The sequence below is a fragment of the Monodelphis domestica genome, chromosome X (assembly GCF_027887165.1).
Source record: "Monodelphis domestica isolate mMonDom1 chromosome X, mMonDom1.pri, whole genome shotgun sequence".
NCBI lineage: Eukaryota > Metazoa > Chordata > Mammalia > Didelphimorphia > Didelphidae > Monodelphis > Monodelphis domestica.
This window is the reverse complement of record NC_077235.1, coordinates 44142428-44169819: the sequence shown is the minus strand read 5'-3', so window position 1 is coordinate 44169819 and position 27392 is coordinate 44142428. Positions and strand designations below refer to the sequence as shown.

Below are 27392 nucleotides of genomic sequence, written 5' to 3'. Positions count from 1 at the left end.
TAATGGCTAGTATTTATATGGCACTTTAAAGTCTTCAGAGCATTTTATAAATATTGTCACATTTGATCCTCACAGCCACCTTGGGAAAATAAATACTATTATTATTCCCATTTTACAGAGGAAGAAACTGAGGCAGAGAGAGGCTAAATTACTTTCCTAGGGTCACATAGCTAGTGTCTGAGGGCAGATTTGAAGACATATCTTCTTGACCTTCTTGACTCCAGATCTAACACTCTATTTATTGTGTGACCTAGCTGTAGCGTTATATAGTAAATACAAATGTAAGGGGAACAGCTAGGTGGAACAGTGGATATGCCTGGAGTAAGGAAGATTCTAAATCCAGCCCCAGACACTTACTAGCTATGTGACACTGGGCAAATACCTTAACTCTGTTTGCCTCAGATTCCTCATCTATAAAATAAGTAAATAAGTAGAAGGAAATGGCAAACCACTTTGCCAAGAAAAAAAATACCCAAATGGAGTCACAAAGAATTGGGCTTGACTGAAAACATATGTAAGAAGGATAGAACTCAATAAAATGAAGTCAGCAAGGATACCTGGACCTGACAAAATACAGAAAAAGCCAGTTCTAGAGGCAAAATAATATTAAAGGTACTCAAGGGCTAGAGGGTTAGAATTAATTTTCAAGATATTCCAAAGAAAGAAAAATTCCAAATCTTTCCAAATCTGTGAGCAAAAATGCTCACAGATGGCATTACTGCCCTCTAAAGGGGGACTGACAATAGGGTCAAAAACTACAAACCAGAAAACATTCTTATCTCTAGGCAATTGTTATTAGTGTGATCTCTTCACATTGTCAGGGGTATCCTTGATGAAAACAAAAGGATAACACCAGCAGGCTTTCTGAGATGATTTTCTATAACAGATCGTACCTTCACAGTCAAACAACTGACCAAAAAAAATAAGATTTCATTCTCTTTTTCATTTGTTAATTATTTCTAAAAGCTTTTGATTCAGGAGAAGAAAATGTAGGCTCTCCTTTGACAAGTTGTCTCCTGTGCATATGTTAGGAATATACAAGGTTGTTCCTTGATAGATACTACCACAGGGATAGATGCTTCACAGTCATCTGTTTATCAATAGGATATAAGACATACAAAAGAGAAACACATTGGTCAAAGGTAAATGCCACCATACCAGAAGATATTCTGCCCAGAATCCAAAAGGGCGAGGGCTTCCTTACAAATCATGTCTTCCAGAAGTCCCTTTGTAAGTGATATTGTAATCATTTCATTGGACCTAGAATAGTCCCAGGACTCTTCAAAGAGATTCCTGATCACTCAGAAGAGACTGGTCTAGTAAATTACAGGCAACACTATGTGGATTAAGAATTTTTTCCCAGAAAATGTTTTTTGTCCCATGGACTGTGTGAATCCATCAAGACATCTATTTTGGACAAACCCTAGAAATGGACAAAGAACTGGGCCCAGAGTGGACCATGGGGAGGAGAGTGGACTGAATGGCATCTGGGAAGCTACAGAGCACACTCAACCAGCCCAACTTCCACCCTGTTGCCAAAGTACAACTTCTTACATTGATATTCCCCCGGTGAATCACAAAACACCACAATTTCAGAGGAATAAAAATTGCTGGTGATACAAAGAGCAATTGGAGCAATGCATGGTGGGTGTAAGTAGTTATAGCATATTAACAAAGATGACTCTCATACAAATGGCATAAAAGGCACCGTCAAAGCTGTTGAGGAGAAAAGAAGGTAGGTTGGTTATGTATCAAGAATGAGTACTAATATGGTCATTCACATTGGGATCCTCTAAAGATTACAAGCCAGCTTTGTCTGGTGGTTTTTTCTTGGAAGATTTATGGAAAGACATGGATGGATAGGTTACAAATTACAGTGAATGGAATACTCACACTGATCAGATCCCAAATCCAATAAAGCATCTAAGTATATTCATTTACTATATCAAAGAAAAGGAAATGACCTAAAAACATTTAGGGAAAGAAGCCTAATTCCAGACCTTAAAAATCTCCCACATGTATATTTGGATATTACAAAAGAATAGGATCCAAGGGTGCCAGTGGCAAATAGGACAATCAACACACAGCACTTTAAGCAGGAAGTAGATATTAAACACCTACCTACATGTCAAGCATTCTACTAGGCACTGGGAATACAAGACAAAAAAAATGAAATCCTTGTTCTTAAGGAGCTCATATTCTACTGAGGGAGATGGCATGCACATATATGGATACATACAGAAGATGAAAAAGATCTCAAGGTGCATGGCTAATCTAAGCCCCTCCTTTTATTTATTTTTTAACCCCTCACCTTCCACCTTAGAATCAATACTGTATATTGGTTCCAAGGCAGAAGAGTGGTATGGGATAGGCAGTGGGGGTTAAGTGACTTGCCCAGGGTCACATAGCTGGGAAGTGTCTGAGGTCATATTTGAACCCAGGACTTCCCATCTCTAGGCCTGGCCCTCAATCCACTGAGTCACCCAGATGCCCCCTTAAGTCCCTCCTTTTAGAGAGGAAACTGAGGCTCTTAGGAGTTCTTCATTCATTTACCCATATTCACCATTCATTCACATATTAATAAATGAAAGCTTCCATGGCTTGCCTAAGGTTATATAGCTAGTTAATAAAAATAATAGCGACTAATATTTAGATAGCACCTACTATGTGGCAGACACTATGCTAAGCACTTTACAAAAATTATTTCCTATGACCTTCACAACAATCCTGGGAGGTAGGTGCTATTATCATCCCCTTTTTACAGATGGAGAAACTGAAGCACACTGTGATTAAGGTACTTGTCTAGGGTCACACAGTTAATAAGTGTCTTTTGCCTAAATTTGAACTCAGGTCTTTCTGACTTCAGGCCTGGTACTCTATCTACCGTGCCACCTTGCTTTCAATACTAACAAAGCAAGGTCTAGAAACCATGTCTTCTTATTCTCAATCCAAAATTCCTCTTTCTACCACACCCCCCCCATCATAGGCTTAAAAGTCATTTTATTTGAGCTGCATAATTTAAGTACTCCCCCTTCTTAAATTTAACTCAAGTACCTGTATATAACGGCAGAGGGGGATGTTTGAATAATTTGGTCCCCGATATCTCAATTCTAAAATGATGCAATGAAGACGAAATATGAAGAATACAAAGAAGTATGGAAAGGCATTTATACAATAACTTAAAGAAGAAAAAGCAAAAGAATATAGTGCATACTAACTACAATCAAGAGGAAAAATGAGAATGAAAGAACAAAGATCTTTGATGATGGGGACTTGAAGAAAAGGAATGAGATAATGTGAAGCTGCTATGAAATACTGAAATTTATGACAATGTGTGGTCATGAGCCAAGATGAGCAGGGGTGTCTAAACCATTCTTTTCAATAAAATTAACAAAGGGAAGAAACCAATCTATCAACTATCTAAGCCTAATCTCCCCAAGTTATCTTTTTACATGTATGGGACCCCTAATGAAAACAACATGCCAGGTATGGGTTTGGTTTCTTTTTCTTTTTTAAACACAATACAAGGATAGCTGAAAGGCAAAGAATAGATGTGCAAAAGAGAAACATTAGAGCAACCTGTATGCTGGAGTATGAGATGCAATCTACATTAGCTACTCTATGTATTAACCCCCAGGGAGACAAAGCACCTATACAGTTTACATAAGGTATGAACAGCTTGTATAATCGGCCTTTTCCAGCTGTTCCCAATTCCTTTGACCTTCCTCTCCAAGTTTCCACTTGCTGTCAACCAGAAGAATTCCTGCACTGCTAAGGAATTCACTACTGGAATACAGCTTCTATTAGTCTTTCTCTGCCAAGTCATAAAAGAATTACTCATTTCATTAGGTGATCTCAGTATGGAAGGCTGGCTACCTGCCACCTTAGAAAAATCAAATGCCGAAGGATCCTAGATTTAGATCCAGAAGGGATCAAAATCATCTCATCCTTTCCCTTCTTCATTTTACAGATGAAGAAACTGAGGCCCAAAGATCTAAAGTAACTTACCCATGATCACAGAACCCTTAAAACTTACAGGCCCTATGCTCTGGGGCTCATCTTTTTGCTGTCTCATCTTCCAGGACAACATCCTCTTCAATCTATCTACTGGATGCCTTGGGGGTATTAAATCACTGATTCTGTGATCAGACCAAAGGGTTATGATGATAAAGTGATGAGCCTAAGAAGAAGCAAGACAGAGATTCAAAGCTGTTACCAAAGGCAGTGTAAAAAGAGGGGGAAATCATACCTGGGTGGTGCTCCAGAGAGAAAACACAGATTTGATCCATTTCAGTTTAACAAGGATTTATTAAACATTTACGATGTGCCAGGAACAATGGATGTAAAGATGAAATACAACCATCCCTACCATCAAGGAGCTAAGATCCTAGGGGAGGAGGAAAGAATATGATATGTAAACAGACAAGTAAATACAAAATAATCTCAGGAAAGAGGAAATATTCATAACCCAGATAATCAGGAAAATCAGCCTGTGGGAGATGGCACCTGAGCTAGTATTTGAAGGCAGTCAGAGACTCAATAAGATTGAGATGAGAAGGAAGGGGATTCCAATCACAAGGGGCCATCTATGCAAAGGATGGAAGTGGGAGATACAGAGGCATGGGGGGGGGGCAGCAAACAGGTCAGTATATTTTGATGTTTTCATGGAGTGACGTCAACACATTCTGTTTCTCCAAGTAGGCCATCAATTTGCTCCCAGAAAGGTTGACAATTTGCTATACATAGTGCAAAAATATTTATAGCAACCCTTTTTGTCATAAGAAATAAAAGAGTGGGTACTCATCAATTGGGAGATGGTTGAACAAATAAGGGTATATGAATGGAAGAGGCAAAGCTGGGAAGACTCAGGACAAGCTGAAGAAGCCAAGCAAGAAAAACAGAAGCAAGGGAACAATGTGCCCAATGACCACAATAACAGAAGGAAAAACCATCCAAGAATTCTGATGAACTCAATGACCAATCACAACTTCATCTGCCTGATGGGGAAGAAAACCTCCTCCCCTCTCTCTCAGCAAAAAGGTTGCTCTTTAAGGCATACAGTCAGACAAGACCAATATGTTGATCTGTTATTTCTTTGGTACAAGGGAAGGCTGTTACCAGTGATATTCTTTGGAAAGAAAATCAATTTAAAAAAACAATAAAACCTTTTCATTTGTTGTAGGAGGCAGTACTAGATTACCCCAGATCACAAAGACATTCTAACAGAGAATATATGACAAGGCTTGAGAAGTTCGCATGGCAACAGATAAAACTGCCAATTCTGTGTGGTACAAAAAGAAGTGGATTCAAAATCAGAATAGGTAATTCTAGCTCTGCTATTAGCTAGTTGTATGACATTAGATAAGTCATTCTGCTGGTCCAGAAACCTCCACAAAATGAGAGGAATATATTAACTAATGGCTAAGGTCCCTTCCACCTCTGAGCTCTTAAAGTCCTCACCCCTTGCACTGCCTCCTTTCTCTAGATAAAACTACAGATTGCTACTGTGGCTTTCAAGGGCAAACTGAAGGGAAATGCCATTCAATTATCCAGTTGCAACATCATAGACACAAGTGGTGTCCTTGACTCTGCAGGATCTCAATGAAAACAATGCACACAGGGGGCAGCTGGGTAGTTCAATGGATTGAGAGCCAGGCCTAAAGACAGGAGGTCCTGAGTTCAGATTTGGCCTCAGACTCTTCCTAGCTATGTGACCCTGGGCAAGTCACTTAACCCCCATTGCCTAGCCCTCACCACTCTTCTGCCTTGAAACCAATACTCAATATTGATTCTAAGACAGAAGGTAAGGGGTTTTTGTTTAGGAAAAAAAAAGAATGCACACTTACTACTAAGGCTTTAATAAGACACTCACTACTTTGGGCACACATGGGGGCCCAAAGCTTTGGGGCTTTTTAAATAGTTTTCATATAAGAAAAGCCCCCAAAAGCCCAAGTACTCTACTTCAATATTTAAGAATCTCTAATTATAAGCGAAAGTGTGCCCTCTACCAAAGCAGAACACCCCCTCTAGAGCATGCTGGGGGGGGGGTTGCAAGATAGACAGAGAAAGGTAAGTAAGTATGAAGGTGACAGACACAGATGAGAGAAAAGAGGCAGGTAAATTAGGTAGGTAGGTAAGTAGGTGAGATAAACGGCAAGATATAGTGGATAAATATTGAGAAAGAGGGACGAAGAGAGACTGAGATAGATAGGTAGGTAGGAAGGTGATAAAATATATGAGAGAAAAAATTAATTAGGTAGGGTAGGGGAGATAGCAATAGAATGAGATACAGAGCATGAGATAAGAGTCAGAGATTTAGAGAAAGTGAGAGATGGATAGATAACTAGAGATGAAAGAGATAGACAGAAAAATGGATATAAATAGATACTGAGATAGGCTGAGACAGAGAAAGTGATAGGTAGGAAGGTGATAGAAATGAGACAGAGACAAATAAACTAGGTAGGTGAGATTGAGGAAGACTGAAAGAGATAGTGAGATAGATGGATAGATAAAGAGATACTGATTAAGAAAGTGAGCTTATAGAAAGATAAATACAGGGAGAAAGATATAGAGAAAGAAAAAGATGGACAGATAGAGATAGAGGGAGATAGATGGCAATATAATGAGATAGAGAAATAGACTGAGGTAGAAAGTCAGATAGTGAGCTAGATAATAAAGATAGAGACTGTGAAAGGGTAAAGTGATAGGCAAAGAGAGAAAAGAAAAAGAGATGCACAGATAGATTTGGGTAATATAAGATAGGGATAGATAGAAAGATAGACACAGACATATAGATAGACTGGCCCTAGGGTGAGGAACCTGGTGAGGAAACTACCTCTTCTAAGAAGCCTGGCACTTTCTTGTTTTTGTTTTGGAAACTCTTACCTTCTGTCTTGGTATCAATTCTAAGAGAGAAGAGTGGCAAGTGCTAGGCAAAGTGAGTTAAACAAGTTGCCCTGGGTCTCACAGCGAGTGTGTCAGAGAAAAGGCTTGAAAGCAGGTGTGCCACTCAGGCTTGGAGACAGGTTCTCTTTGTGCGATACCACGAGTATGTACTGTAAATATGTGCGTGTTTGTAAGCATAGATGTATATAATCTGAGGAATCACATCTTCACCCCGGGTGGTGCTCAACAAGGTAGTGCTGAGTCTGGTCTCCAAACTTCCCTAGTTGGCTTCTAAATAGTAAGTCTGTCATCAGACAGGCTCAGGATATGCAGCTCAGCTGGGAGGTTTCCACCTAGGTCTTCCCAAGAGTCCATCTCCATTTGACAGATGAAAAAGAAGCTAATAAGACGTACCCAGGGCTACCTGGCTAGTAAGCAGTACAAATGGGTCTCAGACCAAGTTCTTCAGCTTCTCAGCCTGGTACCTCCCCTTAACATTCAAGGGCAGTAAATTAAGCAAAGTGAAATATAGGCCCGTGTGGGCAAGCTGTTTGGATTTTGACTTAGCAGCCTCAGCACCTCACCACATTAAAGGGTTAACAAATATTGGGTTCTATGAATTCCAGGACCAAGGCAAGAAACTTGAAAACAGAAAACAAATTTGATGGCCTCAAAGAGGCTGGCTCTGGCCTTGGATTGCTGTGGAATAAAGCCTTTGTCCATGGTTTTTTTCTCCTCTAATTTAAAACATCTAGTGTTTTGTGCCCTGAAAGGACATTACTTTCAAGCTGTCCCTTGGCAAGAAGTCCAGCCTGAAGTGTATATGGCCTACTCCAAGTATTACTGGTTGTATTGACTGGGCCTGTGCTATTCACTCTCTTCAATTCAACCAGGCTGTCTTTCCCATGTCCTCTACAGCCAGGGCATTTATAGTCATAAATAAGACTATAGTCTGAATTCTCTGAGAAGGACTGAGTGAGAAGCAATGCTTTGGGAAAACACTGGTGCCTAAGAGCCTCAAAATAAATTACACTAGCCGCAAACACATTCTGACACCATAAAGTAAAAGGAAAGGATGTTGGCAGAAACAGGGAAGAAGGCTTCCCAACTCTTAAATGATTTATAAGCTATATTGGGAAGAAAAAAATGTTAATAGCCTAATTAATACTCAAAATAAAACCTCTGATCTGTGAGATCTCTTTAAGAGAATAATTTCAATCTCTCTGGATTTAGCTCAACTAACATCCATAAGGACTTATGGTTCCCACTGCACTACACAAATATAAAATTTCACTGCACCTTTAACAGTTATTCTCAGCAGCTCTCTTCAAGAGAAAATGAATGTTCTCTGGCTGGCTGGGCCTTTGAAGGGCCACAGAATCAAGCATTTTGACTGGATTAACCCATCCATTCAGGAGAGCAATGGGATTGGCTGATTTTTTTCCTTCCAAGTATTGATCTGGGGCTGACTGAATGGATGGATTGGTTATTTTGTCGTCATGTAAATACAGCCTGATAACAGGGAACCCATCACAAGTCAGTGATCTCCAGGACTCAGACTATTAGTGAGCCTCTACCTTCCCCTGCATCCCAGCCTCACAGGTATAATGGTCCATTTGCACAAACAAGCACAGAATGAACAGTTGGGGCTAAACATTCAGTTAGTCTTTGAAAAGCTACAGACAATAACTACTTGCTCAATTGTTCTATTAATAATAGCTTACATTTACATAGGACTTCACTTTTTTTAAGTGATTTATATTAGCAATGCAAATAATAAGCTTCCTAAGATTGAGGAGAAGCAGAATTTTAAAAACAACTTACTTTGACCACTAGCTCCCCCTTAAGCAAGTTTTACTGTTTATCAGAAGCTACAGGTCAGCACCAAGTGATTTCCCCAACTTGGCTGGATTTAAATTTTAATACTTACTAAACTCCTTCTGGGTGAAAAAAATGCTACACAGTGGGGAGAAGACATTGGCAAATCACCTCACCTCAAAGAATTTTGGTTTCCACATATAAATATCAACTGTTACAATTGCAATGTACCTTCTCAAGGTAACTATGATGAGAAATTATCTCAAAGCAAAGACCCTGAAGTACTATTAAATACTAAAAAAGTTATTGAAATCTCCAAAAATAGACTAGGAGAGCAGATTTCCAACCAGAAGAGACCTTAAGTCAATCTTCTCTCTTTTTACAGATGAGGCCTCTGAGGCCCAGAAGAGGTAGAATGGCACGGGACAAATCACCTGGAAGGAACCTTCTTCCTTTCAAGGAAAATGAAGCCCAAGGAAGGGTCCCACAAAGAGTTAACAGGCTATTTTATTATATTGTAATTCTTTGATATAAGTAATCCTTTTGTTAAGCATTCCATTTTCTAATCACTCTGGGTAAATTGGAATTTACCCAAGCTGTCTTGTCCAAGAAGTGAGTCGATATGGTGCATCTTGTCAATGTTGCAGCCATGAAGCTTATTCTTAAATATACTAAAGAGAAAAAAAAGATGAAATATAAATGTTTTTTAACCTACCAACCACAAAATTCCACGAGCGTTTTCCACAATGTTTGAAGGTGGGCCAAAAGCAAGGCAGAGAAATGATCATATCATCCAGAAAATTCAAGATGTGGGGGAAGAGAATCCTTATTTAGATCTATCAATGATCTGTGAATGAACAGCTCTCCCTTAAAGGCTTAGGAAAAAGGGCCAATTCACTTTTAATTGGATACAGAAGGGCCTACTGCAAGAAACAAAACTGATAATATCCACCTAGTCAAGCTCTAAAAGGTACTTTCTTTTTTCTTCTTTTTTTAATTTACAATATTTTTCCATGGTTACATGATTCATGATTCCCACCCCCCTTCCCTTCCCCCTCCTGGAGCTGACATGCAGTTCCACTGGGTTATACATGTATCATGGTTCAAAACTTATTTCCATGTTATTCTTATTTACAGTAGAATGATCTAAAAGGCATTTTCTTTATTGTGCTCCAGAGTCAACTTCCCTTTATGATGACACATCAGAGAAAAATTATGAAGATTCAAATTTACAGCAGTAATGCCCATTCAAAAATGATCAAAGGAAGTGAACACAATTTTCAAAGAAACACAAATTGTCAATAACCACGTGAAAAACTAGTCCAGCTCTCTGATAGCCAGACATGTGAAATAAAAATTTTAGGCACCACCTTACACCCTAGGAAGAAATTGGTTTAAATATTTAAAAATTATGAAATCTACTTCTGGTGCCATTAGTGAGAAAACAGACACACTATTACATTGTTGGTGGAATTGTGAAGTGGTGCAATCTACTAGAACCAATCTGGAAGCTCACTGTAAGTAAATGGGGACCCAAGGATCCTGCTAAACTTTTATATTGCCCACAGCTGTAGTAACAAACTCAGACAGAAAGGGGGGGGGGGGACCACAAAACCATACATAAGGAAGAATGCCTATAGGCTGCATATTGACTTAGAAAACCACATATTGACATTATCTACATTCTACTATATTTGTATTTAATTTATCAAATATTTCCCAATCACATTTTAACTGAGTCCCAGAGGTACTAGGCAATGTTGTGGTCCAGTGTTTGGCTACTCTGGTCTAATGATAGTATCTATTCAAAAAGAACTATAGCTATATATTGGAGGAAAATTCTAAACAACTATTATACCCAACAAGAGAATAACTGAATAAATTGTCTCTTAATATTAAAATGAAATATTATTGTACCATAAAAATAACAAATGTGAAAAATAAAAAGAAATATACTCATAGGAAGTGATGAAAAGGAAAGAGAATAAGAAGAGCAGCACACACTGATTAAGATTAAGCTGATTAAGCAGCAGTAAAGTTTTATAAGCATACAGATGGAAAAGAACAGAAGAGAATGCAATAGGTTATTATTGTTCTTTTTATACATGTTCTTTTTTCAAAATGTAAATCATTTCAATCATGTGGTTTTAATAGGAACTCTGTCAGTTTATTTATTCCAATTTGTTGAGATTGTTAATAAGTTTATGATTTTTTTAAATGTGGGGTCTATCTATGTGAGAAACTCCTGGTGTGGGGGGATTCCTTCCACTAATACAGATCTACAACTCATCCCAAATCTTTAAGAGAGCTTTATCATACAACCAGCAGATTTTAAGCAAACCCAGAACTTGAACCCATGCCTTTCTGACTCCAAGGCAAAGCCCCTGTTCATGATGTCACTCTGTCTGAAAAAATTTCAACAAGCATCTATTATATACCTAATATGTATGTATTAGGCACTGGGGATATCCAAAGACAAAAATGCAAAAAGGAACTTCCTTCAAGAAACGTACAGTAAGGAAATATATTTTACAATAAGGCATCTTTACCAGGCACTTGTGAGGCAGTGAAAAAAGCAAAGTTTAGAGTTAAGACAACTTAAGATTTAAACCCTCTTTCTGAAACGTATCAGACCTGTAAACCTAAGCCAGTCACTTTACCTCCCTGAATCTCAGTTTCTTCATCTGTAAAATGGAAGTGATAATATTAGCACCCAACTCATGGTGGTGTTGGGAGCCTCAAACATGCGTAGCGCTTTGCAAAAAGTAAAACAGGATATGAATGTTCTTATTAATTATTATCCATGGAGGCAGCAGAAGGAGAGTGACAAAGGGAGGCACTATTGCTAACTGTGCTCAGATCCTTTCATCTCTCTGGTTCTTGAAGACACCACCAGAATCTCACTAATCTTAAAATTCTGCACCAAATTCTAGCATTTGGTCTGTCCCTTAACAGCTGTCCAAAAGAAAGCCATAATAACATCATCGCCTGCAAAAAAAGAGGGGCATCATTATACGTGGGCTTCCAGACCACTGGCTTTAAGAAAAAAACAACAACTGCTGCTTCATGTAAGTTATAGAGACTGGTAAAGAAATGACATGTCTTGAGATGATTCAGCAAAGACTACTACTGAACAGTGACTTCCAACAGAAGATTTACATGTAAAAGCTGCTCAGGTAACCAACTGCCACCAATAATCCCTTCTTCTACATTAAAAGGAAACCCTCCGACTTACACATCAATGCACCAAAAAGCCAGTTTGATTTGCAAGCCTTAACACCAACAGCAATTTATTCAACAAGCATTGAAGCCCCCTGCTAAGTGCAAAGCAGATGCATTTAAGCCCTTCTAGAATGAACTAGGTAGGAGGAAAAGTCTTAAAGTCCAACCTAAAAATTACGCACCCTGGGCCAGTGACTTGAAATAGGAGCACCCTTGGGAGACTCTCCACCAGAAGGCCAGAAGGGTGCCTGCAGTCTGGGTTTATTGGTACAAGGAAGGGAAAATTTTGACCACCAGCAACTTTGAAGCCATCTTCAGAACCTGTCTATTAAAGGATATTCAAGTCTGGCATGCAAATCCCTGGCATTTGGGGGCTCAAATGAAACCCCAAAGAAATCACAGATGCTAAAACCTATACTCACCATAGCGGTGGCCCCAAAGGAAAATCCAAGCAGTTAAGGAGATGCAGTCCACAAAAAGCTATCAGCATACATCTCCAAGTGAGTGCAAGAGGTACTCTGCTGGTAGGGGCTGAGCTCTACGTACTTGCATCCAAACCTGCAGGCTGGCAACCTCCACAACTGCTGTAAATTCTACTGCATGCCCTTGCTCCCAACACCAGCACTAGTTAATTAGTGGGCTATGGTACAATGCAGGTCCCAATGGGCGAGTGGCATTAGGAATTTTTTTTTATAGGCCAAAGCTTTGGCCAATTGCTTTTACATGCTCCAGTCTCCCTTTTGGGGATGTCAACCTCTCAGATTTAAAGCAATTAATTTTCCAGTAGAGGGGTGTGTGTGTGTGTGTGTGTGTGTGTGTGTGTGTGTGTGTGTGAGCCCCCTTCCCCAGGAACACATGTAAAAAGGATTATCCTTTTAAAGAAGCCATGTAATTAGTTCTACTCAGCACCCTGACCTTTTTTCATCACCCCAAATCAAAACTGCAAGATCACAAGGATCTGTGTGAAATAACTAAATCGGATCCTTTTAAAATGTTATGGCTAAATTTGGAATCCCACATTGAGTCCCCAATAAAATTCACTTCCTATTGATTTCAAGATCAGGTTAATGGAGGTGGGGGGCGGTTCCTAACCCTTTCTGATATCTGCAAATGGTCATTTTTTAAACCCATTTTCCTATTTCATTTATGTGACATCAATCGAGCCTATCAGTCAATCAGAATGCTGATGCCAACGCCCCAAGGCAAAGAGATTTTTTTCCCCAACCAGGAGAGATTTTTTTGCAAGTCGAAAAGCCTAGTGGAATCCTAGCAGATTCATAGTATAAAACAAATTCAGAATACAGAACCAGTGATAAGCAGACTGTGGCTCAGGAGATATCCCAGGCACATTTTCAACTGAAAAAGGCCACTGGAAAAAATTGTCAAGTTCCCCCAAAGCGTCTGGCACTTTCTCTTTCCCAAACCCCTAGCCTTAGGGAGAAAATCCCAATTTGAAAGGGGGATTCCTATTGCCACCACCTCTCTTCGATTTATGGAAGTTGCTGCAAAAAGCAGACAGCAGACGTCGAGTGTTCCCCTTCCTTTAGAAAAAAAACATTTTTTTTTATTTTTTATGTTTATTTTTTGCTCCAGTCTCCCTGCATCCTGAAGGAGTAAACAGGTTACTCGGAAAAAGTCAGTTATCTGTCTTCCCCCAGCTCAGACAGGCTGCGGAAGCTTTGGGGAGTGTGTGGTGTGGTGTAGTGTGTGGTGTGTGGTGCGTGTATGTGCGTGTATGTGTGTGTGTGTGTGTGTGTGTGTGTGTGAGCGACTGGGGGGGGGGGATGTCAAATGTGGGGGGAGGTCTGTCTGGCTTCCTCCTTCCAAACACCTCGTCCAGTCAGAGCTCAGGCAGACCTAGTTCCCTGGCACTTGGCAGACACAGAGAGTGCAGTCAAACAGCACCCAGACCCGACTGACCAAGCGTGAAAGCAGCCCCCTGAAAGGGGCACCCCGCAGATTGGGCCGAGGCGGGCTGCCGGGGGGGGGGGGGGGGGGGTGACTGCCCCTAGCCCAGCCAGCGAACCAGCCTGTCTCTCCGTCTCTCTTTCTCTCTCGGGCTCTCCACACCCCTATCTCCCCCAAAGGTCCCCACCACGCTCGGGTTTACGGGCTCGAGGTTACTGCCTCCATGTGCTCCCGGTAGGGGAAACAAAAGGACCCTTTGCCCGCTATTCCAACGCCATATTCGGCTGGGGCTAGCCCGGGGCTGAGGCGAAAAGAGCCAGGGCAGCGGGGTGGCGCGCGGCTCGCCTTAAGCTCTCGTGGCCGGTCTCCCCGAGGGCCGCCTTCCCGGCGCCCAAAGCGCAGCCAGACCCTGCCGCTGCCGGGGCGCTGGGAGGAACCAGGATCCCGCTCGTTCCTCGGCCGCCCTGAGTTGGTCTGGGTGCTGGCCGCTTGTCTTGGGAGGCTTAGATACACCAGGGGTAGGGAGAGGAGGGGCCAGAGGAAATGGGCACCGGGCCGCGAGGGGTACAAGGGCCGTCCGAAAACCCGGAATCGACCGCCGGCCAGTCTGCCGGTTGACTGGGGCGGAAGAAAATGGGAAGCGGAACAAACGCACGCACCCTCGAGGCGGGCGCTCCGAAAAAAGAGGGAGAGAGAGTGCTTGTACTTACAAAGCGGTTGAGGTTCCTGCGCATCATCCTGGGGAAGAGCTGGCGACGACCAACGACCACCTCAGCGACGACCACCACGACCACGACGGCGGCGGCGGCGACGGGCGGCGGCGACTAGAGCAAATGAGAGCGCTGGCTAGTAGGCTGGCGAGTGAGGCGCCAGCGGGCGTGCGGGAGAGGAAGCGAGCGGGCGCAGCCTGGGCGGGCGAGCGGGCGAGTGAGCCTGGAGGCTACGCGCACCCAGCACACTGCGGCGGGCACCGAGGAACGACAGCAGCGCCCCGGCCGGGCAAAAACCTCTCTTCTCTCCCTCCCTCCTTCCTTCCTTCCTTCCTTCCCTCACACCCTAAGTCCCTTCACTTAGCCTCCTTTTCCCTTACCACCCGCTGCCAACGTTGCCACGCTGCACCCTGCGGCCACCGCCGCCGCACTGTCCCTTCGGCTCCCAGGCAGCCCGGCAGCCTTCTTTTTCCTCCCACCCCACCCCCAGGCCTGCACCTCCCTGGGGGCGGCACCCGTCTGCCCGCCTCTTTTCCCTTATCTTCACTCCCTCCACACTCACTCACACAGGCGCACAGAACCGCGCACATACACTCACACATACACACCCCGGGCAGATCCCGCAGTCCCCAGAGGAGCGGAGCGGGAGAGATGTGGAAGCACTAAGCTCTTCTTCTTGCTGGGGGGGGCGGGGGCCGGGGGGGGGGGAGGTGGAGGAGAGCGGAAGGTATAACCCAGTCTCATTGAACACCACCAGCCTCTGTCAAGCCAATTGCCCCATCACAAATCCCTGCGCAACCCTGTGCTCTGGGCTCCTTCCCTAGCTGGCCTTTACAACCGAGGATCTACTGCCCCAATTGGGGCACGAGGGTGGGAGTAGGAATGGTGGGAAGGGAGGGGGGGACCTTATCCCCCAGCACCCAGCTCAGCTCCCCGGGTTCTGGACTTAGAGCAATATTACTCTCTTCTCTCCCTCTCGCCTTCCCATGTCGTCTTGTCTTCTACTCCAGTCTAGCTACGAGGGACTGGGCGCCTAAATTAAGCTTCCAAACCCAGACACCACCCCACCCCCCAGTCCCGCACTCCCGGGCCAGCGGGTAGGTACCGGGCAGTCCCAGCCCCCGCCCCTACTCTTTCAGTTTGGCGAGGGGCTACCTGGTGCCCACTCTAGCCCAAGGGGACTCCGTCTAGTAAAACAAATTCGGGAGGGGGCCGTGAAATCAGGAGTGGAAGGACTTTTTTAAAAGCCACCTCCTCACTCCTAAAAGCAACTGGGGCTCTCCCTGGCGCCCTCCTCTCCTCTTCCCCCACTTCCCCGCCCACTTACCCTGCTTTCCCTCCCTCCTTTCCTTTCTCCCTCCTTCCTCCTTTCCTTCCTTCCTTCCCTCCTTCCTTCCTTCCTTCTTTCCTTCCTTCCTTCCTTCCTCCCACCCTGGCTAAGCTCTCTTACTTCCACTTTCTCTAGAAGGTTGTAAAGTAGGGCTTTTGTGTCGCTGCTGTTGCGCTGCGGGGCGGGATTTCCCTCTCCCTCCCGATCCCCCCCAAGCCCGCCCTCGACCGAGAGCAATCTGGGAAGTGTAGTTCAGGCAGCCTGCTCTGCCCCTCGATGCTGTCGACACGCGGGCTGGGAGCTCCCCCAGCCGCCCGTCTGCCTGCTTCTCTGCCAGACCTGGCGGCAGGCCGGGCCGTGAGGGCAGGCACGGGAGAAGAAGGGATGGCTGGCAAGACTCTGGGGCTTGGCCATTAGTTTAAAGCCAGACACACGTAGAATGTTTCCCTTAACCGCAAAAGACCCAGTAGACCTCCAGTCACCTACTCCCATGCCTCCTGAGCTTGGTAAATAACGAACCAGGACAGACTTCTTCATCTGAAAAAATCAAATGGGAGAGCCCACCGAGGGCTGCCGCCTAGCATCTACACGTTTACAATTCCGCTGGGGTCATCCTACAGTAAGGGCTCATAACAGTGTTCAGGGTTCAAATACAAACCCAGGCGGGGGCCCCCATTTTCCCTGGCTGCCATAATGCCCTCGGGGTTTTCCCCTAGGGCATCAAGAAAGAGTGTAGGCAAGAAAGGGAGTTTCCTAATGTTATACACACTTTCTCTTTCTCTCTCTCTCTCTCTCTCTCTCTCTCTCTCTCTCTCTCTCTCTCTCTCTCTCTCTCTCTCTCTCTCTCTCTCTCTCTCTCTCTCTCCTCCTTCTCTGTCTGTTTCTGTCTCCCTGTCTCTGTCTCTGTCTGTGTGTCTTTGTGTCTGTGTCTGTCCGTCTGTCTGTCTCTCTGTGTTTCACACACACACACACACACACACACACACACACAAACACACCCAGACCTGGACCTTAGACTCCAGGCTTCTGTCTCTTCTGACCTAGTCAGAGTGACCCACCAGATTAAGTATCCCTTTCCTGGTTGGCCCCCTTTATGATAGGATTGGATGAATGGAGAGATACTAGGCTTTTTCTCAGGTCCAGATTCAATTCAGTGTATTCCTGTGATAAGACAAGCAAAATGCCCCCATCTGCAACCCACTATCTTCTCTGGGCTTCCTTTATATGTCACTCATCCATTTCCTGACTCATTTGGTGCTTAATATTTAGAAAGGTATTTTCATTCAAAGTGAACCAGTAGGTTCAATAAAATAAAATGGAGCTAAACTCTGGGCCTTTGCTACTTCATAGACCTCCTTTAAAATAACACTTTAACTGTACATATTTGCTTTAATTCCAAGAATGAATTACTGTGATTTGGTGGCATCCATTTCAGTCCCTTTTCAAGAATCCTGGTAGGTCAGAGGGATGGGGAACAGAACTATTCAGACATTAGAGTGCTATCATCTAAGCACACAGCCTTTTGAGTATTCCTCCTAGTCTTAGCATAAGCAAGCAGTCCATTCCCTTCTCCCTCAGCCTCTAGAAATCTGGGGGTGACTCCCTTCAATGCATCACTGCCTCTTGCTACAACAAGCCTTTACTGACCACTCAATGCCCCCCCACTCAAGTTTTCACTGCTCTCTCCCTCTTGAAAAAAACACTTTGTGTGTCTTGGGTGGGATTGACAACACCAAAGAAGGAGAATTCAGCCAAAACAGCACTAAGTCAGTTGGCTGGGGTGTGCCTCATTCCCCACCTGTAGTCCTCCTCTACGCCCTCTCAAGAAAAGGGATGTGTCCTTATTTGGTCTTTGGCGCAAAGGCGGGAGCCCTCGGATTTGGGCTCCAGAGAAATTCACGTGAATCTTTTTTCAAAATCAGCCCCAGATCCCAGTGTATATTCAGATCTAGCCTCATGTCTCTCCCTTCTCTGGATTCCTCTGTATGGGTTTTATGAAGACAAAGAAAGACTCTTTTAGCACTTTCCAAAGAAATCCCAGGTGTTGTAGGAAGCTGTTGTTGGTGACTATGACATGCAGACCATTAGCCTCCATTGCGATTCTGCCAACTCCAGAAACAAAAGTGTCAAAAGCACCTTCTTCCAAATAAAACTCCAAACCCCATGGTCCAAACATAACACCAGCTCTTCAGGGCATCAGCTGACTCCAGCAGAAGTCCCTAGTCTCCTGCAGGCAGGAACACAGAGTAAGCAGTCTTTTGGCCTTATTACTAGGTTGGGTAGACAGGATAGCTGAAGATTGCAGCAGGGTGGGGGAGGGCGGATGAAGTGAAACTCCAGGTCTCCTTTGCACCGATTTAGTCTGCTTTCCCATTTCTGGGTGGACCACTCTGAAGGCTCACTCCTGTCTCCCCCCACTCTTTTTCTCTTCTCCTTCTTTCTCGAAGCCCACCACCGACATCCCAAGCCACACCAATGCCCCAAGTCCCATGCTTTGGAGGGCCCTGAATGACTGGGGGCCGGCCGGATCACTGGCCAAGGAAGCAGCTGCATAGCCAGGAAGTGGTTCTCTCAAAAGACTCACTACCAGGACAAAACCCTGAGGCAGGGGGCAGCTGGGTGGCTCAGTGGATTGAGAGCCAGGCCCACAGACAAGAAGTCCTGGGTTCAAATGTGACCTCAGACACTTTCTAGTTATGTGACCCTGGGCAAGTCATTTAACCTTAACCCCCCACTGCCTAGCTCTTGCCACTCTTCTGTCTTGGAACCAACAGACAGCATTGATTCTAAGAAGGAAGGTAATGGCCTAGAGATGGGAGGTCCTGAGTTCCAATCTGCATCCAGACACTTCCCAGCTGTGTGACCCTAGGCAAGTCACTTCACCCCCATTGCTTAGCCCTCATGGCTCTTTGACCTTAGAACCAATACACAGTATTGATTCTAAGATGGAAGGTGAGGATTAAAAAGTCCCTTAGGCAATTCTATGCATACCACCAACATAAAGAGAGGGGCAGTCTGCCCAACCCCGAAATGCCTCCTTTCTCCTCACTCCTGGAGGTGTCCAAGGATTCCTTTCCCCCATGGTAGCCGTAGAGCTCCTGGCGAGTCATTTTACCTCTAGTTACCTTAGTTCATTTAAATGTAAAATGAGTGTAATAATAGCACCTACCTCCGGGTGTTCCGAGGATCAAAGGATACAATACCTGTAAGGCACATAGTGGGTGGGGCTATAGAAATGTTTATTCCCTCCCACTCTCCCTTTCTAGACCCTCCCTGGGCGTTTGTTTTCGGAACCAGAAGAGTCGGGGCCCCTTTTTCAAAAGAATTCCATTATTTATTCTATCCAGCACCAAGAGAAGGGGAGCTCCTTAAAGACTGTTCCGTCTCCACAGGCACCTAGCTTGGGCATGGCCCCCACTCAGTAGGGGCCTAATGAATGCTGGGTGAATGGAACCTGTAGGATTGTCCTAGGTCTCCCCGAGGACCAAAGAAGAAAGGAGGAGGAAGAATCTGGGTGAATTCATGGCAAATACTGGAAAACCAGCTCCCAAAGCCACACCCATCAAGGAATTCCCACTAGAAGCAAAGCCAGAGATTACTCTTATCTTCCGGTGATGCCAAAGGGATTGAGCAAAGCCCATTTAATGGCCTGATTTTGAAAGGACCTGGAAATTGTGGTTTTAGGATCTCCTTTCTGGCTCTGAGGGCGGGTCAGCTGACATAAATGATGAGGCTGGGAAGCCTTTGTTTTAGAAGACAGGAGAAAAGGAGGGGCAAGGAGAAGGGAAAGTGAGGCCAAAATGTGAGAGGAGAAAAGAAAATCAAGACTCACCATTAGAATAAGAAAAAAAAAAGTCATTGAAGACTGTCTTGGATATACATTGGAGAGCACTTAGTTTAGCTTTAGAGCTGGAAGGGCCCCTTGTCTTCTCCTGTACCCCATATTTTAGAGATGAGGAAATTAAATGACTTACCCAGCATCACAAAGTAGTGGTACAAGCAGAAATTCCAACCCAGTCCCTTTATTCCAAACCCAGCATGCTCTCTACTATACCATAATCTCCTCTCTCATAATGTCACAGAGGAGGAAACTGAGGCCCAGGGAAGGGGAAGGAACTTTCCCATGGCCACCTAGATTGTAAGTAGCAAAGCCAGATTTAGAAGTCAAGTTCTCTAACTCCATGTCCAGTCTTCTGTCCACTTCATTATCCACATCTTCTCCAATGCAAAGCAAGTCAGTAAGAAATGTCCTAGGCACGGTGCAGGAGCCAAAGAAGTGTCTATTCATTGTCCTCAAAGAGCTTCCATGTCCTGAAGAGATGAAGACATCCAAAGAGGCTAGTGACAACACAAAGCAATGTATGTGCAAAAACCAAAGGCTTTTTTTTGGAAAGAGTTAAGGGGGGCTTCACAAAGCAACAGACCTTAAACAAGGCCGGGAAAGATGGTGAGATCTAGACAAGCAAGCCAGAAAGGGAAAGAATGTTAGAGCCAAGAATAGTAAAAAGTCAACTCAGAACCATGCAGTAAGGAATCTATCCTGGCTAGACTGATGGTGGATGGCAGTGAGAGATAAGATTTGAAAGAGAGGAGAAATATTTCAAAGGCATCAACAGGACTTAATGACTATCAGCTATGAGGCAGCCTTATAACTAAGGTGGGGCAAAGGGGCTTTGCTCTAAGCAATTTAGTAATTTAGAGGCAGGGACCACACATGAGATAATTAATAGGTAGACGCAACTGAGTCTGGCATCCGGTTAGCAACACTAGTTAAAATAGAAAGCTATTCTGCTCTCCTTGTGGTGGCCAAAAATTGGAAGATGAAGGGATGCCCTCTGATTGGGGAATGGCTGAACAAATTGTGGTATGTGTTGGTGATAGAATACTATTGTGCTCAAAGGAATAGTGCTCGAAGGAACTGGAGGGATTCCATGTGAATTGGAATGACCTCCAAGAACTGTTGCAGAATGAGAGGAGCAGAACCAGAACATTGTACACAGAGACTGATACACTGTGGCACAATCAAATGTAATGGACTTCTCTACTAGCAGCAATGCAATGATCCAGGACATTTCTGAGGGACTTAACACTATCCACATCCAGAGGAAGAACTGTGGGAGTAGAAACAAAGAAAAAAAAACAACTGCTTGATCACATGGGTCGATGAGGATACAATTGGGGATGTAGACTCTAAATGTTCACCCTAGTACAAAAATTAATAAAAACCCAGTGGAATTGCATGTTGGCTATGGGAGGGGGGGTGAGAGGAGGGGAGGGAGAAGAACAATAATCTTGTAACCTTGGAAAAATATTCTAAATTAATTAATTAACATTTTCCAAACTTAAAAAAAATTTTTTAAATAGAAAGCTATTTTCTATTCAGAGAGAGACAGACAGAGAGAGAGAGAGAGAGGAGAGAGAGAGAGAGAGAGAGAGAGAGAGAGAGAGAGGGAAAGATGAGAGAGGGGGGGGAAGGGAAGAGGGAGGGGAAAGAGGGAGAGAGGTCCTCCATCCTTCTATTTTCTAATCAGAGAGAGAGACAGAGGGAAAGATGAGAGAGAAAGGGAGGGAGGGAGGGAGGGAGGGAGGAGGGAGAGAGAGAGAGAGAGAGAGAGAGAGAGAGAGAGAGAGAGGAGAGAGAGAGAGAGAGAGGAGGAGAGAGAGAGAGAGAGAGAGAGGAGAGAGAGAGAGAGAGAGAGAGAGAGAGAGAGAGAGAGAGAGAGGGAGGGAGGGAGGGAGGGAGGGAGAGGGGAGAGGGAGAGGGAGAGGGAGGGAAGGAGGGAGGGAGAGAGAGAGAGAGAGGTCCTCTTTCCTTCCTCCATGGGGTAACAACAACCTGGGTGACCTCCTCCTCCTCTGACTGATCCCATGTTGCTCCCTCCCACCTGTGGCAAGGTCCACCAGAAGAAGCCACACAGTACCCTGGAGTCTCTGTTTCCCTGTGATGGGGTTCATATGTTGGGGATTCTCACCCAATGGACTCTTGTTTCCCAAAATCCAAGGTCTTCCCTCTAGATATTTTCCTCTTCTCTTTCCCCTAGATCTTGTCTTCAGAAGTTGATTGAAGGGTGTCTTTCATGCTGCTTGCCCCTAATACCACATATGATGATTGGGCTTCTCATATGCAACAAAAGAAAGAGACAAATCAAAGAAGATTCTGACTTTTCCAAGCCAAATGCCTGGAAAGATAGTGGTGTCTGGACAGAAACAGGAAAATCAGAGGTAGACCCAGTTTAGGAGGAAAATGATGAAGCATGTTGAGCTCGAAGGGACAGTGGGATGGCCAAGCGAAAATGTGCAATAGACACATGGAAATTTGGATAGGAAACTCAAGGGGAAACGGTCTGAGTATGTTCCGCCAGCAGTCCCCTGTGCCATCCCTATTACTGTATTTCCCCTGCAAATAGTCCTCCCCCCCCATGTGTCTGGATTTCCCAAATATGAGCCTAACTGACCACCTTGCATTTCTAGCTCCTGAGTAAGCTAGTAGCCTAGTAGGGAATTATAGAAAACTTGGAGGCAAGAATGCATGTGATACAGAAAGAAAGACTTTCAGGAACTGGTTTAGAAGAGGTTAGGAGGTGGGTGGGTAGAGAAATGTGTGAAATTAGGCTGGAAAATATGTGCCTGGGAGCACCCAGACCAGCGATGTTATCAGCGTAGTGAATGTCTCTTCTATGTAGCCAAGTACCTCTCAGTGCCTTATTTAGTCTTAATTCACTGGGGCAGGGAATTGCTCAATGAGTAATCGATCCATGGGAAGGAAGGAAAGAAGGATGGATTTCTGAAGCCTCTATGATCTGCCAGGAACTGTGGTAAGAATGTCACAAAAATCATCTCATTTGATCCTCCCAATGACTCTGAAAGGTAGGTGCTCCCAAATTTCCCTCAGAGAAAAGCCATGCTAGCAGAGATTACATTATTTGCCCTAGGTCACACACATAGTTGTCATTCAGTTACTTAGTCATGACTGTCTTTGTTTTCTTGGCAAAGATAATAGAATGACTTGCTATTTCCTTCTCCCGTGTCCCCATTTTACAGATGAGAAATTGAGGCAAACATAGTTAAGTTACTTGTCCAAGTCACACAACTATTGTCTGAGGCCACATTCGAATTCAAATCATGACTCCAGGCCCAGAGTTCTCCCTACTATACCACCTACCTGCCCCAACACATGGATAGTAATGGCAATAATAATAAGAGTTAGTAGTTAAAGTTTGAATTGTTCAAATATTATCTAACCCTTACAATGACCCTGGGAAGTAGGTGCTATTATTATCCCCATTTTATACATGAGTACATGAGCAAACTAAGGCAGACAGAGGCAAAAAGACAGCGAATAAGTGTTTGAAGCAGGATTTAAGCCCTGGTCTTCCTGATTCCAGTTCTATCACTCTCTACTGCACCACCTAGTTGCCTCTGTAGCAGAGGCAAAACTATAACCCAGTTCTTCTGGATTCCAAAGTTGACATTCCATCCACTTATTCTATTCCTGGATATAGTAGATGCTTTTTTTTTTTTTTAATAAAACCCTCACCTTCTATCTTGGAATCAATTCTGTGTATTGGTTCCAAGGCAAAAGAGTGGTAAGGGCTAGGCAATGGGGGTCAAGTGACTTGCCCAGGGTCACACAGCTGGGAAGTGTCTGAGGCCAGATTGGAACCCAGGACTTCTCTTCTTTAGGCCTGGCTCTCAATCCACTGAGCCACCCAGGTGCCCCCTATAGTAGATGCTTTAAGAAATGTTTTGTTAAATTCAGAAATTGGATTGAACTGAAGGGGTAAATAAGGTTAACAAAGATAGAGCAATGACATTCTATCTGAACTTCCAACTAAAAAATCCCCAGGGGCAGCTGGGTGGCTCAGTGGATGGAGAGTCAGGCTAGAGACAGGAGATCCTGGGTTCAAATGTGGCCTCAGACCACTTCCCAGCTGTGTGACCCTGGGCAAGTCACTTGACCCCCATTGCCTCGCCCTTACCACTCTTCTGCCCTTGGAACCAATACACAGTATCTGACTACAAGAATCTGAAGGTAAGAGTTTTAAACCAAAATCCCCCCTTGTAGAGGATTTCTTCTCTGATCCTTCTTAATTACTGCACCTTCCTTCCCTTCCTGTTAAGTATCTCTTGTTTACCCTATACATAGCTTGCTTTGTATATATATTTGTTCATATGTAGTCTCCCACATTTGATTGTTAGCTACCTTCAGCCCTTTTTAGTATCCCCCAGCCCTTATCTGGAACATAAAAGGAGCCTAATAAATGTTTATTGACTGAGAGAATGGGTAGCAGCATCAAGAACATGGCTTTTTGAGAGAGACCAGTAGATGAAGGCAGTGAAAGGATCAGGTTCAAGATGCTAGAAAGATGGAGGAGCAAGGTTCTAGAAAACAAGAGGACCACCTAGTATGGAGAATGTGGATTAAGTCTTAAGCCTGAGAAAAGAAAAGAGAGATTTCACCCCTCCGAGACAGAAGGAGAGGACAAGAGGCTACAGACGGGACCCTTGGAAAAGGAAGAAGAGGAGATGCTTCAAGCCTAATAAAGTCCACGTTTTTCAGTAAAGCAGGAAAGCAAGGTGGCCAGTATTTCAGTGGTTCTGGGGACCTCCCTGCCATGGACAGCTCCTCTCAGAGAGGATGGGGAGAGTAGCTGCAAAAATGTGGGGAGGGGATGAGAAATGTGATGGGGATTAGGAACTTGCCAAGCAATCAGAGAGTATGTTGACCCTTTTTCCTTCTGTTCTTAATTGGATTTGACCTTCCAGATATACCGCAACCCAATTTCAACCACTTTCTACAATTGAAATAAGAGCAGGTTGCAGGGCCCTCCAGTTTTGATTTATTCATTTCCATTTTATCTCACTCAGTTTAGCAGTTAGGGCACTGGGACTGAGGCAGGATGCCATCACATTCCATTAAAATGGCTCTCTTCCCAGTGGTGATGAGATGCAAACTCCCCTTCACAATCAAATCCAACCTTAAATTAATTAATAGCTCTGTTGGTGTCTGTTTTACTTGAAGTCAAGAGTTCTCAATGGCCCCCTTGCCAGAATTCCACTGTGGACTCCCAATACGTCTTTCATTTGCCATTTGGATTCCACTTAGTCCTATGGGCTTTAGCAACACGGGATATGGTGCATTATGGGAAAATATCCTTCCCCCCAAAATATGGAAAAACAGAATTAGGGACCCAAAAGAGGCACTATTCAAAGCTCGATGGCACACATACAGCACACAATGATATCCTAATCAATACATAAGACAGAAAGAGCCATTGGCAATCTTGGGTCTGGTGTCTTTTGTTGGTGGGAGTAGTAATCTAAAACCTAACAAATGTACCTGAGGGCTGGTAGAGAGAAAGACAGACAAGAATAGAGAGAAAGAGACAGAGAGACAGAGACAGAGGGAGGGAGGGAAAGAGATTAAGAGAGAGACAGAGGGAGGGAGAGAGGGAAAGAGAGAAAGACAGGGAATAAGAGAGGGAAAAGAGAGACAGAGAAGAGACAAACCGAGACAGAGAGACACACAGAGGGAGGGAGAGAAAGAGATTAAGAGAGAGACAGAGGAAGGGAGACAGAGACAAAGACAAGGACAGAGAGAGACAGAAGAAGGGAGGGAGGGGAAAGAGTGAGATAAAGAGAGAGAGACAGAGGGAAAGGGAGGGAGGGAAAGAGACATAGACAAAGACAGAGACAGACAGGAGGGAGGGAAAGAGAAAGATTAAGAGAGAGACAGAGGCAGGGGGGAGAGAGACAGAGAGATTAAGAGAAAGAGAGACAGAGGACGGGAGGGAGGGAGAGAGGGAAATGTACTGAGAGAAATAGAAAAGGAGGGAGTGTGGGAGGAAGAGAGAGAAAGAGAGAGAGACAGACACAGAGAGAGAGAGAGAGAAAGAAAGAGAGAGAGAGAGAAAAGGAAAGAGATTGACAGAAAGAGATGGAGGGAGGGAAAGAGATTGAGAGAAGGGGGGGTATAAAATATACCAGTGATGGCAAACCTTTTAGAGATGGATTGCCAGGCCCTGCTGCCACCCCACCCCCCAGAACATATGCAGTGCTGCCCCCCTCAGACACCATGTCCCATGCCCCTCTCTCACCCACATGCTGGGTATGCCCTGCCCCACCTTACCCAACACAGGGGAGAGAGAAAGTGCTTCAATTGGGCTATTGGGCAGAGGGGCAAGTGAAGTGAGGAACATTCTCAGTGAGTGTAGAGAGGGGGGAGGGGAGTGGCCTGAGCGCTCCAGTTCCCCCCAGCTCTGCCACCTATGAGCTGCCCACCTTACCCCCTGTGCACTCCCATTGGCTGCTGGGCAGAGGGGCAAGGGATGTGAAAAAAACATGTCATCAGGAGTGGTGGAGAGGGGGAGGGGAGCAACTCTGCCCAAGTCTCTTTGCCTTTCCAGTAACAAACTCTGGGGGAGAGAGGAGGGAGGCTGCACTGCATGCCCACAGAGAGTGCTCTGTGTGCCCTCTTTGGCACCAGTGCCATAGACTCACCATCATTCAAAGCAACTCCCAAGGCAAATTAAGCTACCTGCCACCTTTCTTTTCCCTTCACCTACCCATTCTATAACCTAATTTTCACCTCCAGGATTCCAGGACTCTTTTGATATCCAATTTTTTCAGCGTGGGAAGAAAGCAGAAACATAGGAAGTTTGTGGGGGAAAGGACTCAAGGAAAAGACAATATAATACTTAAGAGAGGTATTGTTGTAAAGTGGAAAAAGCCTGGCTTTGGAGTCAAAGGACCTGAGTTCAAAGTCCATCTCAGTTTCCTTATCTGAAAAAAGGGAGGCTGGACTAAATGACCTACCATCCAAAAAACTGCCCAAAGTAGGATTTTAGTGAATGGGAAGGATATTTGGGAGGAGTGAGTTCCTCCTAGTCATACCTATGTCAGTAACTACTTCCTCTGCTGATTTATCCCTTTGAGTTGACCATGGGAGTAGAAATTTTCTTGTTTTATTATTTTGTATCTAGGTTAATTTAGGTTTACTCTCATGGTCAACCCAGAGGGAGGAAAGGAGTGATTAAGGCCTTGTACTTGTGTTGGTTCCCTGGAGAAATGAACACAAAATTGAAATAATTTCTGCCCTCACAGAGCTTATATTTTATCACTATGGCTCCCAATTACTTCTTCAACACATTACCTAAAATAAAAATCTAGGTCCTCTTAGGTTAAAGAGGTAAATACTTACAAATACTATGTAGTTTGCTACTTTCCCCTTCTCACTGTATCCCTGAGGCTGTGGAAATTCATGTGTTCCGCTGCTATTTACCAGGGTTACCCAGGCAACCAAATAGAATTTAGGTTTTCAAAGAGGCAATATTCTACATCATTCCTTCCTTCTTTGGAAAAGTTAATTAGCTACTCTCTTGCCAAATGACACTGACTAGGACCAATAAAGTCTTAACTCACTTTCCATTGGATGTAATAATTAGCAATTAATCCATTTCTTCACTCCTTTAGAACATATCACTCAATAACCTGGTAGGCCTTTCCCAACATGAATATAT

The 27392-nt window shown here is 44.2% G+C and overlaps 1 protein-coding gene across 4 annotated transcripts in view; it reads right to left on the bottom strand.

Annotated features, from left to right (window-relative positions):
- ATP11C (ATPase phospholipid transporting 11C) overlaps window positions 1-27141 on the bottom strand; it is a 244675-nt gene extending 217534 nt beyond the window's left edge. Inside the window, exons 1-3 of one of the 4 annotated variants that reach the window (XM_056809271.1) lie at window positions 27074-27141; window positions 21846-21987; window positions 14544-14657 (exon numbers count right to left, since the gene is read on the bottom strand). In XM_056809271.1, the coding sequence (XP_056665249.1) occupies window positions 14544-14570 (27 nt within the window). In that variant the 5' untranslated portion in view covers window positions 14571-14657; window positions 21846-21987; window positions 27074-27141. Of the gene's footprint in view, window positions 1-14543; window positions 15159-21845; window positions 21988-27073 lie in introns of those variants that run through there. The other 3 variants (XR_008914630.1, XM_056809273.1, XM_056809272.1) reach the window with 3 other exon arrangements.
- Between the last annotated feature and the right edge of the window lie 251 nt (window positions 27142-27392).